The 14,541-nt window shown below is 45.2% G+C and overlaps 1 protein-coding gene across 10 annotated transcripts in view; it reads right to left on the bottom strand.

Moving 5' to 3' along the window:
• The window catches only part of CREM (cAMP responsive element modulator), a 103,804-nt gene that overhangs the window by 65,505 nt on the left and 23,758 nt on the right, over window positions 1-14,541 (bottom strand). For 6 of the 10 annotated variants that reach the window (XM_070429635.1, XM_070429496.1, XM_070429505.1 and 3 more), the window contains one exon: window positions 8,841-8,964. The exons of 3 other annotated variants lie outside the window; for them this stretch is intronic. In XM_070429635.1, coding sequence (XP_070285736.1) covers window positions 8,841-8,964 — 124 coding nt within the window. Of the gene's footprint in view, window positions 1-8,840; window positions 8,965-14,541 lie in introns of those variants that run through there. One more of the 10 variants, XM_070429608.1, reaches the window with a different exon arrangement.

The raw sequence follows: 14,541 nt of genomic DNA, 5'->3' as shown, positions 1-14,541 counted from the left end.
CCCTGTTGGCGCGAATTCACTGGCCCCACCTTTGGGCTGGTGAGTCTTGCCCGGGGAGGCGGATTAAACTTTCTCCTTTCCTCCTCTCTGACCTGCTTGATTCTCTTTGTTTTCTGCACCACCTCCTGAGCCACCTTACAGTAGGGGCTAAAAAAATATTAATACTTTTCCTCCTACCTTCTCAGTTCTTCTGGCTGAGCCAATAACTAAATTAACAGGAAAAAAAATCAAAGTTTAATACATGCACATGGGGAATTCACATAGACATGATCAATACATAAAAATTCCAAAGACAGTGGTGAGGCAACTTGGGTATATAAACATTTTGGACAAAGGAGAAAAGAGGTGGGAAGTGAGAATGGGTGATTTACAGTTGAGGAAATGCAGAAAACACAGGACAGAAAATCCTAACTAGGTCTCTAACAATGGGACATAGAGAGTATCTAGCTAACAGGTGCTTGCCTAAAGGCCTCCAGTTTACCACACTTAATTCAAATCAGGCTGAGTCACCATCCTAAGATCTTCCTGAAGCAGGTTCCTCTTCCTGAATCTCTTGGGCAGGAAAGGGGAGAGGGTGTAAGTTTCTTTCTGAGTCTTGTTTCATAATAAACAGCTTAAAATCAATATCCCAAAAAGCAGCTCCTGGGTGGCAGAACTTTGGTCCCTACAGTGGCCACTCCCAATTCCAGCTCTTTCATATTATCATCACGGTGACTTCTATTTACTTTTGAATACAAATGGAAGGGAAAGGCTCCATTTATGGCTGCAAAGTTATAAAACAGAAAAACTGAAAACTCCAGCTTTCCTTGGAGCACTACTGCCTCCCACAATCAGTTAGTACAGGGGTCCTCAAACTTTTTAAACAGGGGGCCAGTTAGCCCTAACCGGTTTGGCTCAGTGGATAGAGCGTTGGCCTGCAGACTTAAGGGTCCCAGGTTCGATTCCGGCCAAGAGCCTGTACCTTGGTTGCGGGCACATCCCCAGTTTGGGAGCAGCTGATCGATGTTTCTAACTCTCTATCCCTCTCCCTTCCTCTCTGTAAGAAATCAATAAAATATATTAAAAAAAAGAAAAAAACAGGGGGCCAGTTCACTGTCCCTCAGACCGTTAGAGGGCCGGACTATAGTTAAAAAAAAACTATGAACAAATTCCTATGCACACTGCACATATCTTATTTTGAAGTAAAAAAACAAAACGGGAACAAATACAATATTTGTATTTGCATGTGGTCCGCAGGCCATAGTTTGAGGACCCCTGAGTTAGTACAACAGAGGCCTGTCGGCCAAGAGCAAGCTCAAGTTTTCAGATCTTGGGATGATTTGCAGAGTAAACTTGACTAGCAGATGCTATGGAAAGGCCAGGGTACTCAAAACCACTACTGTCAGTGTAAGTAGCTAGGTATAAATAAAGTAAGGAAGCAAAGGGAATCAGACATTATTAAGCATTAATAAACTAGGGGGCTAAATCAGACAATAAAGTCTAAGTGTTGAAGTTACAGCTTCAGACACCTCAGGAGATAACAGCATTATGTCACCAAGGGGATTAACACCCCTCCCGCCCCCCTGTGGGAAGAAAGGGCCAGCTTTCCAATCTCCCCAGGGTACAACTGGTCCACTGTCTGGACTGGAGGGGGAGGGGGGCGAGGGGGCACAGGAAAAAAACAATAAAGAGGAAATTCTTCTACTGGGCACATGCCCAGTAAAAGACAAGATAGCACAGGGGGAGGTGCTTCTACTCTGAGGCATATGGAGTAGGAGCCAAGATGGCGATCATAAAGACCTGTCTGTCTAGCCTGGGGAAAGGATCAGATTGGATAGGGGACACAGAACCCCAAAAGATCTAGGAAATGGGATTGGTTAGGGAGAGGGCCCAACATCAGCCCGGGCAGGATTGGAAAATTGATTGTATAGCTTGAAAGAGCACCTGGTCTTTTCCAAGCCCAAGATAATATAATCAATCCAATCTTAACAAAGGCAAGCTCTTTCTATGGTCCTGTAACATATATTTGTTCACATGTTCTCTCTCAGTAGCAGCCATGTGGGCCTAGCAGCTGCCTGAGAACGGCAATGTAGCTCCAGCTGGAGCACAACAGGGGGCTGGGAGGGGGGGGGGGATAGAAACGACACTAGACACTAACTGGAGGAACAAAGGCTGAACTGGACTAAGCTTTGGTGTAAACTGAATCAAAGAATTTGTGGACCCTGGTCTTTCCTCTGAGCTTGATAGACAGTAGGACCAAAGGAGATGAGACACTGGGAATCTGGGGCAGCCTTCTATTTCTATTCTTTATTTTTAATCCTCACCTGAGGATATTTTTCCATTGATTTTAGAGAGACTAGAAGAGAGAGAGAAGGACAGAGAGAAATATCTATGTGAGAGAAACACATCGATTGGTTGCCTCCTGCATGTGCCCTGACCAGAGCCCAGGCCTGGGAGGAGCCTGCAACCAAGGTACGTACCCTTGACTGGAATCAAATAATAGTCCTTTTAATCCACAGGCCAGCACTCTATCCACTGAGCCAAACTGGCTAGGGCTATTTCTATTCTAATAAACTTTACCACTACATCTCATCTTCCCATGCATGGGTCTCCCAAAATGCTTTTCTTGTGACTCCGTGAAAGGACCCCATTTCCACCAGCAACACTACTATTAAATGACCAGATGCAAAGGATCAAAGTGACTAAATCTTTTGATCACACCTTTTGTTTCCACACTATGTAATGATAATTTGAGCATGTAAAAAGGAAAGTATTAAAAATTTCTCTTTATACAAAACTGAATTACATCTAAAATTTCCAAGAATTTACAATCCTCCAGTTTGAATAAAATAAGTGACAAGTAAATACAATGACATGTGGAATTATTCGGAAGAGTCAATCACTTTTAGCATACATTATAGAATTAATAAAAATTTTAGTATGATTTTCTAATCCTTCTATTATATAATACTGCATAACAATAATAATAATAATAATAATAACTAGTCATAAATGAACAAATTCAGGCATCATAAAAGTCTAAATTGGTAATTATGTTTAGAAAATTTTGACTGCTGAGAATTGTGTACTAATTCTTCAAAATCATGACATTGAGGATAACTCTTTCGTTGTTGTTGTTAATCCTCACCTGAGGATAATTTTCCTTTGATTTTTAGAGAGAGTAGAAAGGAGTGGAAGAGACAGAGAGAGAGAAACATCGATGTGAGAGAGACACATTGATTCGTTGCTTCCTGCATGTGCCTCAACCATGGTCTGGATGTAATCGAGCCTGCAACCAAGATACATGCCCTTGACCAGAATCGAATCCGGGACTCTTCAGTTAGTGGGCTGATACTCTATCCACTGAGCCAAACTATCTAGGGCGAGGATAACTCTTATTTAACCAAAATAATCAATGAACCCACATACAGATTATTTCTTAATATCTTAACATTCCTATTAGGTGAAAGATAAAAACCATAATTTACTTTTATTTATTTTTAATATATTTTTATTGATTTCAGAGAGAAAGGGAGAGGGAGAGAGAGAGATAGAAACATTAATGATGAGAAAGAATCACTGATCCGCTGCCTTCTGCACGCCCCCAACTGGGGATTGAGCCTGCAACTAGGGCATGTGCCCTTGACGGGAATTGAACCTGGGACTCTTCAGTCTGCAGTCTGATGCTCTATCCACTGAGCCAAACCAGGGAGGGCAAGAATTTATTTTTTTTATTAAATATTTAAGAAACAGAATAATATAGCAAGTCCATGAACTTGCTATCTAGATTTAATGAATATCAACATTTGATAGGTTTGAGATTTTGAAAGAAGTTAAGGACTATAAATGTAAACCACAGGCTTTTTCTAGCTCTGTGATGCAGCCTTCTCAAGTCTTTATTTCCCCCTTCTATTTTGTTCAAAACACACCTAACTTTCCCACACCCCAGTTCTCTTCTTTGTCTCACAGACCCATCTTTCTCTGTTATTTCACAGAAACGTTTCTCGAGGAATCTATACTCCCAATTTCCACTTCCTCTTCCCCATATTTATTCTCTAACCTACTAAAACCTAGTTTTTGTTAATTGGACTCCAATTCCAAAACCTCATAAATCCAAGGTTATTTTGAACGCTTCATATTATTTGACATCTTTAGCAACTTCTGAGGCTCACCCAGGTTGAAGGTCCTCAGAATTGCAAATTATTATCTTTAGACAACGGAGATCTATTGTTTTGACTGTGCAGGCCCAGAATGCTGGGGAAAAGGCCTGTGTGGAGGTCAGTGAGCCAGTTTCTAAAGGGAGGGAAGTGGAGGCAGGAGGAAGCTTTGCTTAGACTACCACTTAGGCAAGGAAGGGCAGAATTTCAGCCCAGGAATCATAAAAACTCTAGAAGATACCAAATTCATGAAATAATATATGTACACTCTATACTATTCACACAAAGATGACTAAAGAATATACACCAAATGCTAACAATAATTATATTTCTCAATATTAAGGAGATATTTTATTTTCTTCTTTATAATAATATACTAGAGGCCCGGTGCACAAAAATTTGTGCACTCAGGGAGGGGGAGGGGGGGCCCCCCAGCCCGGCCTGTGCCCTCTCGCAGTCTGGGACCCCTCAGGAGATAACGACCTACTGGCTTAGGCCTGCTCCCGGGTGGCAGAGGGCACCCCCAATCCCTAGGTGCAGCCCCTGGTCAGGCTCAGAGCAGGGCTGATTGGGGAGTTGGGGCGCCGCCCCGTCATGCACAGAGCAGGGCGGATCGGGAGATTGCAATGCCACCCTCAGTCACACTCAGGGTAGGGCCAATTGGGGGGTTGGGGCACCGCCCCCTGTCACAATCAAGGTAGGGTCGATGGGGAGGTTGCGGCGCCACCCCGTCACCCACAGAGCAGGGTCGATCAGGGGGTTGGAGAGCTCCCCCCTGTCACACACAGAGGAGGGCCCATCAGGGGGTTGGGGAGTTCCCCCCTGTCACGCACAGAGCAGGGCCGATCAGGGGGTTGAGGAGCTCCCCCCTGTCGCTCACAGAGTAGGGCCGATAGGGGATCTGGGGCACCGCCCCCTGTCACACACAGAGCAGGGCAGATGAGGGGGTTGGGGCGCTGCACCCTGTCACACTCAGGGCAGGGCCAATGGGGAGGTTATGGCTCTACCCTGTCACACACAGAGCAGGGCCCATGGGGGCGGGGGGGGGGGGGGCGTTGGGGTGCCGCACCCTGTCACACACAGAGCAGGACCGATCAGGGGGTTGGTGCGCCGCACCCTGTCAAACACAGAGCCGCAGGGCAATCAGGGGATTGGGGAGCTCCACCCTATCAGGCACAGAGCAGGGCTGATCAGGGGGTTTGGGCGCTGCCCCCTGTCACGCTGATCCCGGTGCTGGGAGCCTCGCTACTCCGCTGATCCCGGTGTCGGGAGGCATATTACCCTTTTACTATATAGGATAGAGGCCTGGTGCATGGGTAGGGGCTGGCTGGTTTGCCCTGAAGGGTGTCCTGGATCAGGGTGTGCCTGGCCAGTCTGGGTGAGGGGCTGAGGGCTGTTTTCCGGAAGCGGGTGACTAAAGCTCCCAACCGCTCCTTTTTTTCTTTTCTTTTTTTTTTTTTATTCTGGGCCAACTTTAGCTCTGAGGCCTCACTGCTGAAAACATCAATACAATGTTGCGGTCCGGCTGGCTGAACCTGGCTGAATGAAAGCTGGTTTCTGGGGTTTTGTTTAGCTTCTTATTTGCAACATAGTACATAGTTGCTTAGAGTTGCAGCTGAGAGGCCAGCAAGTGAGGCAGGGAACGTTGGAGTTCGCCGTCACTGGAGCCAGCAAGCCCCCCTGCTCGATTCAGTGCATGGCTGCCAGCTGCCATCTTGGCTGATAGTTAATTTGCATAAGGATATGCTGATTAGCCAATGGGAAGGGTAGCGGTTGTACGCTAATTACCATGTTTCTCTTTTATTAGTGTAGATATTTACTTAATTTTCTTCAATGAACATGCATTATTATTTTTTTAAGTAAGAAAAAGGGTGCTATTTTTTTTTCCTTAAATAGCAATGGTGTCTGCATGCCAGTCTTCCAAGGTAACAAAGAAGAATGTTGCCAGGGAGATGCAGCTCCACAGAATACTTAGGAGGAGAAACCTCTGTGGGGTGAGTGGGTGTCAGGAGCTTAAAAGAGTTAGCAGGCTGGGTGCATGGGGCGTACCTAGTCTCAGAAGAGAACTCAAGGGAACCATTCTGGCCTGAGACAACCCAGGAAATGCCTGGTGTGCCCCCAAGCCATCTAGTCAGCCATCAGGCCCTAGATATACTCCTTTCAAGATACAGTGGAAATCTCACTGCTGCTGTCCCCACACTACCATGACTCCACCCAAATGATAACCTCCTACTGGCTCGCTGACTTCCAATACAACCTCCACACAGCTGCTAAGTGTTCTAAACACAGTGAACACTGGAAAATATTTCAAGAATATTTAGAATACAGGATACTCTACATTCTCAAATGTATACAACCTTCTGCTGACCTTGCCCAGCTCCAATTCCCAGCCCAGACACTAACTTCGGTACCTGCAATTCTCTGTCTGCACAGTATTCCCTGGACTAGAATTTTCTTCCCTATCCCTACCTAGCTGGCAAACTCCTACACACCCTTTACATCTAGCTCCAAAGTCAATTCCTCTGCAAAGCACTCCTAGTCAACTGGCTTCTCCCTCCTCTATATGTTTTAGTGGTTTTGTACATCTTCTTGCTATCAGTTAAATACCTGTCTAGCCCTAGCTAGTTTGGCTTACTGAATAAAGTGTCAGCCTTCTGGACTAAAAGTCCTGGGTTCAATTCCGGTCAAGGGTACATGCCTGGGTTGCGGGCACAATCCCCAGTAGGGGATATGCAGGAGGCAGCCGATCAATAATTCTCTCTCATCATTGATGTTTTTATCTCTTTCTCCCTCTACCTTCCTCTCTGAAATCATTAAAAAAAATATTTTTTAAAAAAATACCTGTCTATCCCACTAACCCATTTTTAAGGCCAAGAACCACATGTCCCCATGCATCTAGAATAGTGCCTAGATACTGGGGATACTCAATAAATATTTGATTAACTAAATAAATACATGAGTTTGCTTTTACTATAACTATCTATATTCTTATAGGTATCTCAGAAATTTTAGAAGCTAGAAAACAAAGTTTAAGACCTAACTTTTTTAAAAAAGAAAATAAAGATTAAATCAAATATATACTGGGCAAACAGTAAGACTTCTGACATATTTATAAATAAGAGTATAAAACTAGAGAATTTGGAATTACCAACCTTCTCAAATAATAATAATTTGAGGCCCTAGCTGTTTTGCTCAGTGGATAAGAGCATTGGCCTGGGGACTGAAAGATCCCTGGTTTGATTCCAGTCAAGGGCACATGCCCAGGTTGCAGGCTCAATCTCCAGTGGGGGGCATGCAGGAAGCAGCCAATCAGTGATTCTCTCTCAGCATTGATGTTTCCATCTCTCTCTCCCTCTTCCTTCCTCTCTGAAATCAAAATATCCTATCTAATAAAAGAGGAAAAGGGTAAGTAACCGTACCTCCGCTACGCTTCCCATTGGCTAATAAGCGAGATATGCAAATTAACTGCCAACAAAGATGGCAGCCAGCAGCCACGCAGCTGAAGCGAGCAGGAGGTATGCTTGCTCCAGTGATGGAGGAAGCCAAGGTTCCCCGCCTGCCGTGGCCTGCTCTAAGCTCCAAAAGCAACAAAATTTCAATTATAGAAGCTAAACAAACCCCAGATACCGGCTTTCAGCCAGCCGCGGCCTCAGAGCTGGGAGCGCCAGTGAAGGCAACAGAGTTTCAATTATAGAAGGTAAATAAATCCCAGAATAAAAAAAAAGAAAAAAAGAAGAGGCTGGGAGCTTCAGTCGCAGGCCAGCCTGAAAACGGCCCTCAGCCCCTCACCCAGACTGGCCAGGCACCCCAGTGGGGACCCCCACCCTGAAGGGGGTGTGACCAGCTGCAAACAGCCATCAGCCTCTCACCCAGGCTGGCCAGGCACCCAAGCAGGACCCCCACCCTGATCCGGGACACCCTTCAGGGCAAACCCGCCGGCCCCCACCCATGCACCAGGCCTCTATCCTATATAGTAAAGGGTAATATGCAAACTGACCCTAACAGCAGAAAGACTGGGAATGACTGGTCACTATGACACACACTGACCACCAGGGGGTAGACGCTCAATGCAGGAGCTGCCCTCTGGTGGTCAGTGCGCTCCCACCTGGGGGAGCTCTGCTCAGCCACAAGCCAGGCTCATGGCTGCCAGTACAGCCGTCGTGGTGGGAGCCTCTCCTGCCTCCTCAGCAGCGCTAAGGATGTCCGACTTCAGCTTAGGTCTGCTCCCCGCTGGCAAATGGACATCCCCCGAGGGCTGCTGGGCTGCCAGATGGATGTCTGATTGCCAGCTCAGGCCCAATCCCTTGAGGAGCAGGCCTAAGCCAGCAGGTGGTCATCCCCCGAGGGGTCCCAGACTGCGAGAGGGCACAGGCCATGCTGAGGGACTTCCCCCCACCCCCTGAGTGCACAAATTTTTGTGCACCGGGCCTCTAGTATATAAATATTAACCTGAGGATTACATATTATGGAGAGGTTTTTATTTTTCCTTTGCATAAGTGGTGGAAAGTGGTGCAAAGTGTCTGTTACAACGCAAAAGTAATTCAATCATGCAGATTCCCTTCTACATCAAATCAATAAGGATACCTAACCAGGAAACAAGGGAAACTTAAGATCAATTGCAATAAAACAGAATCTAAACATAATTCTCATTTTCATATAGTTTAACTTTCATCAGTGTCTGCCTATTGCCTACAATGAATTTACCTGAGCTAAATTAGGGATTGAATTTTGACCAGTCTGGGCCTGCATATTTGCAGATTCTCTCTCTGTCACAGAATCTGTTACACTTCCATCCTGTTGAGATTCAATTGTTTCCATGGTCATTTGTCTGAAAAGACAGTAAAAAGGAAGAAACATTAAGGTCTTATCTGAAACATTTCTCTATTTTAACCTATCTTTCTGATACTCATTTCTGTCATCCAAATGTACTAGTTTATTTTTTCAAGAAATAAGTTTATTTGCAGAGTCCCAATTCTCCAAACTTAAGGTATTTCCTCTGCTTAGTGAATATGGACTGCAAAATGTTTTATGGAAGTTAGTTTATTAAAAATGTTTTGAATCTTATAGTAAAGTTTCCTTAATAATTATTTTAAGCCCTATAGTATAAATAAGTGATAAAAATCAGTGTTTTTGTTTTACATAAAGTCTATGATTCTCAAGGCCAAATACATCGGCTTTATAATTTGATGTAGTATGAAAGAATTTTGCAACTATCCAAATTGAATGCATTATAATCCTATATAATAAAAGGCTAATATGCAGATAGACCGAATGGTGTAATAACCAAATAACTGGTCGCTATGCTGTGAGCTGACCACCATGGGGTGTGTGCGGACCATGGCGGGTGTCGGTAGCGGCTGGCTAGTGGAGCAGGTGAGCAGGGGCACCAGACCAAGGCAGGACACCAGTCGCTGTCATTGAGGCGAGCCTCTGGTAGTTACTGAAAATTCTTTGCTCCCGCACGCACCGCGGTCCTGCCCAGCGCTTGCACCCACTGCCAGCGCCAGCCCCGCTCACACCTGCAGCCAGCACCAGAGCTGCTGCTCACACCTGCTGCTGGTGCCCGGCACCAGTTCCGATCACTCGGCTCTATCAGCGGGTGCAAGCGGTGGCTGCCAGCCCTGATCGCCCCTGAGGGCTTCTCCATTTCCCCCTGCTCCTGAGGAGCGATCGGGGCTGCAGCTGCCACTTGCACCTGCTGCTGGCACTGGCCCAAATCGCTCTGGTCCATCAGCGGGTACGAGCAGGGCCAGTGCCATCAGTGCGTGGGGGCAGCAAGAGCGGGACTGCTGGCAGACAGGAGACCAGGGGCCGAGCCAAGAGAGGCTGGGCGGGGGTGCAGAGGATGGGCCTAGACCCGCCCCTGTGCCCACCTCAGCCTCATAGCTCACAGTTTCTTTCAAGGTGCACAAATTCGTGCACTGGGCCCCTAGTCTATAATAATAAAAGCATAATATGCTAATTAGACCAGATAGCAGAACAACCTTCTGGACATCATTCCGGATGAAGCCACGGTGGCAGGGTCCGAGGCAGAGGCAGTTAGGGGCGATCAGGCAGGCAGAGTGGTTAGGGGCAATCAGGTAGGCAGGCAGGAGAGCGGTTAGAAACCAGCAGTCCCGGATTGCGAGAGGGATGTCTGACTGCCGGTTTAGGTCCTATCCCGCAGGAAGGGCCTAAACTGGCAGTCAGACTCCCCAAGGGGTCCTGGATTGAAAGAGGGTGCAGGCTGGGCTGAAAGACCCCCCCCCCTGCTGTGCACGAATTTTGTGCACAAGGCTTCTAGTATAATAAAAGACTAATATGCAAATTGTCCCCGCGGGCAGGAGTTCAACTGACCGGGAGTTAGATGTGCGCTGACTACCAAGGGGCAGTGCACAACATGGCAGGCATAGGCAACGCAGCACTGGCAGTTGGTGGCAGTGGAGGAGCTGCCAGCCCTGACAGGCCCCGACAAGAGTGGGACTGTGGTGGGATGGTAGACAGGTGAGCAGGCGGCGCCAAGCCAAAACAGGTGCTAACAGGGGACCCGATCACCGTGCCGGTCACCCCAAAGACGGCGACCGATGGCGGGGGTGGGGCCAGCAAGGCGGGTGCGAGCGGGGGCCCCAATCACCCCATAGATCAGCCCTGATGGCCGGCCAGGCCTAGGGACCCTACCTGTGCACAAATTTCGTGCACCAGGCCTCTAGTTATAATATAAAGGTGTACTTAGATTTGTCAGCACTAAGTAGTTTCCGATAAACAAGCCTCTCAAATTAAATCAATCAGAATTGACCACCTGTCCTGCAGCTCCCCAGTTACTTAAAGAAGAGAATCTAATTTTTTTCCAGGAAAAACTTTTGTATTATTGTTTTCGATTTAAGTTAATGATTTCTACATGGAATCTTTCCAGACAGAAGGTAAGCCTTACCAGAATAAATTTTACCCTACTAAAAAGTTAAAATGCAAACAAAATAAACAAACTCAATTTTTTATTCCCTGCTATTGTACATCTTTCTTTTAAATATATTTTTATTGATTTCAGAGAGGAAGGAAGAGAGCGATAGAAACATCATTGATGAGAGAGAATCACTGATCAACTGCCTCCTTCACGCCCCCTACTGGGGATTGAGCTCACAACCCGGACATGTGCCCTTGACAAGAATCAAACCCCAGACCCTTCAGTCCACAGGCTGATGCTCTATCCACTGAGCAAAACCAGCTAGGGCTATTGTACATCTTTTTAATTGTCAGTAATATAATGATTTTTTTTTTCCATCTTAGAAGTCAAAATATGTATACAAAAAGTATGCAGACCACTTAGAACTTTGAATTAAAATGTCCAGATCTGCCCTAACCGGTTTGGCTCAGTGGATAGAGCGTCAGCCTGCGGACTGAAGGGTCCCGGGTTCAATTCCGGTCAAGGGCATGTACCTTGGTTGCGGGCACATCTCCAGTAGGAAGCGTGCGAGAGGCAGCTGATCGATGTTTCTCTCTCATGGATGTTTCTAACTCTCTATCTCTCTCCCTTCCTCTCTGTAAAAAATCAATAAAATATATTTTTAAAAAATAATAAAAAAATAAAATAAAATAAAATGTCCAGATCTTTTTGCCAGATTTAATTAGTTGCCAGATCCTACAGTTAAAGTCTTTCACTTAAAACCTTTTGCATTTCAACAGCCACTACCTACCTGAATCCAAGCCTGCCTTTCTCAAACTTGCGGGCTATAGTCTATCGAGCAGTCGCCAACTGGTGGTCTGTGAGATCCGAAAGGTTGGTGAGGGCTGGAGTTGCATTTTCCGCTAAAAACCCTTTTCCACAAAGCATGTCCTAGCAGTAGTATTTTGGAAACAACTTGAGAAATGCTGTCTTATGCTATTTCTTACACCTTCATTAAAAGCTCTCAAGAATTTGAGTCTCAACTTAAACATGACATTACTGAAAGGCCTTCCAGAGTAAACACAATTCATTTTAAGAACACCCACTTAGCACCACCTACATGATAGGCCTGAAAATACAAAAGTGGGTTAGTTACAACCCATGCCCTGAAGGGATTCATTGACTAGTTGATCCTTGGTTTTGCAAATACAGTACTTATGTTACAAGATTCCAGGGCAGGGGGGATAGGGAAACTGAGACAGGAAAGTTAAAACAGGCCAAACAGTGTGGGCAATTTGCAGCCAGCTTGTAACTAACAAGCCATTATCTTCCCAGCCAAGAACACAAAGTAAATGGTTAAAGAAACCACCTTAATGAGAGAATGCAGAAAGAGAGGGGTAAAAGGAAAAGGAAAAAAGGGAAGTTTTAGAGAAGCCAGCAATCTCAAGACCTGGCAAGATAAAGTTGCCAGGTGTTTCTCATGATTACTGGGAAGGCCACAACAAAGTAAAAAAAAAAGGGGGGGTGGGGGTGGGGGGGAAGACCTTGAGAATTAATTTCTACCAAAATATTCAGCAGAGGAATTTTGAGGCCTATAGACAAGAGGGTATATAACACCTCAGACCCCAACCCATCTTGCTCTTCAGATTAGCAGAGAGCCTGTCTGAGCTTCATAAGCCAGATGTATAGGTTTACTTGCCTTGCTTTTTCAATAAAGGTGCATGCTTTAATTGCGTTAATAAATTGGCTTTTCACAACACAGTCAAAGTCTCTCGTATAAATTTATATATGAGAAGACAAGGATGGAGGTTGGGGACAGCCCTCTCCCACTGACTCTGGGGCTGTCCTGTCTGGTAACACTTCTCTGGTGTCAGTGAGAGGTGCCTATACCACTTGGACAACCTAGATCAGAACTAACCACAATACTTGTTAAAAATAATAATAGTAATGCAGATCCCCAGGCTCAACCCCAAATCTACTGAAACAAACTTTAAGGATCTAGTTTTTTATATCAAAGAGATTCCGATGTACATTAAAATTTGAGGAAAACTTAGTTTATTGGTAAATTCTATCAGGTAGACCAGTAATAAATATAAGTAAACTTCTTAAATTGTATGAAGGATGTTATGTATGAAATGATTTGGGAAATTTAGAAGGAAAAGATTTAGTCTGCCTGAGGATGGGGCCATGAGTTGTATATCGAAGGATGAGAAGGATTTCTTTCATCAAGTAGAAAAGGAAAGGACTGAGAGGAAGGGAAAGTTCAGAGTATGTTTAGAAAATATTATAGCTGGTTGTGGTAGAGTATCTGGATGACAGGGTAGCCTATTTAGATTTAGGGGGAGGAAGAGGAGGACGAGGATAAGTAAAAGATGGTCTGGTAAGTTTGGATGGAACAAGATGAAGAATAGCTTTTATACCCTGAAGAAAAAAAATATCCACCTCACTCAGCTATCTCCTGTTATAGGTCCTTCAGTATCTATGGAACCAATCTATATTGTATAAAGTTTCAATTACTTAATATCTACACAGAATTCAATCAAGAAACAGACAATAGCCCTAGCCGGTGAGCATCAGACTGTGGGCTGAAGGGTCCCGGGTTTGATTCTGGTCAAGGGCAACCTAGGTTGCATGCTCAATCCCCAGCCCTGATCGGGGCCTGTGTGGGAGGCAACCAATCAATATGTCTCTCTCACATCGATGTTTCTCTCTGTCTCTCCCCCTCACTTACACTTTTGCTAAAAAAATCAATGAAGCCCAGTCTGCATGGCTCAGTTGGTTGAGCATCAACCTATGAACCAGGTTATGGGCTCGATCCCCAGTGTGAGGCATGCTCCCTCTCCCTTCCTCTCTGAAATCAATAAAAATGTATTTTTTAAATCAATGAAAAAAATATCCTTGGGTGAGAACAAAAAAAAAAAAAAAAAAAAAGCAAGAAAAAATAAACAGAAAATAAGCAAAGGTTACCCATTAACAGCCAAACAGATGGCCCAAATCCACACACTAAAACTTCTGAATGAAGAGAACCTCTCCCAGTCCATACTTCAAACCCATTCATTTTTATTTCAAATACAATCCTCGTTTATCTGGTTAATAAATATACTCAATATAAGACAATGGGGGTTGCTGGGGAAAAACTATAAAATATAAAAAACATTTCAAGAATTCCAACTGTGGCAATTTGGGTCCATACAGGGTAAAATTGCCTAGTTCTTTAAACTCAACCAATTTAAGGGTTTATTAATTAAATTCAATAAGTGATATCCTATATAATAAAACCCGAATATGCAAATCGACCGAATGGTGGAACGACCGTTGCTATGACGCACACTGAGCACCAGGGGGCAGATGCTCAATGCAGGAGCTGCCCCCCATTGGGCACTGAGCATCTGCCCCCCGAGAGGGAGGCAACCAGCAGTGGCAATCAGAGAGCAGGGCCAGCCGGTGAGTGCCCCGCCAATCGTCTCCCACAAACTGGCAGTCGGACATCCCCTGAGGGCACAAGCCCAGCTGAGGGACACCACCCCCCACATCCGTGCACGAATT

The sequence above is a fragment of the Myotis yumanensis genome, unplaced genomic scaffold, assembly GCF_028538775.1.
Source record: "Myotis yumanensis isolate MYYU_CA2020_CCGP unplaced genomic scaffold, mMyoYum1.0.hap1 SCAF_1, whole genome shotgun sequence".
NCBI classification, from domain to species: Eukaryota; Metazoa; Chordata; class Mammalia; order Chiroptera; family Vespertilionidae; genus Myotis; species Myotis yumanensis.
The sequence above is the reverse complement of the archived record's forward strand: the minus strand, read 5'-3'. Positions and strand labels throughout refer to the sequence as shown.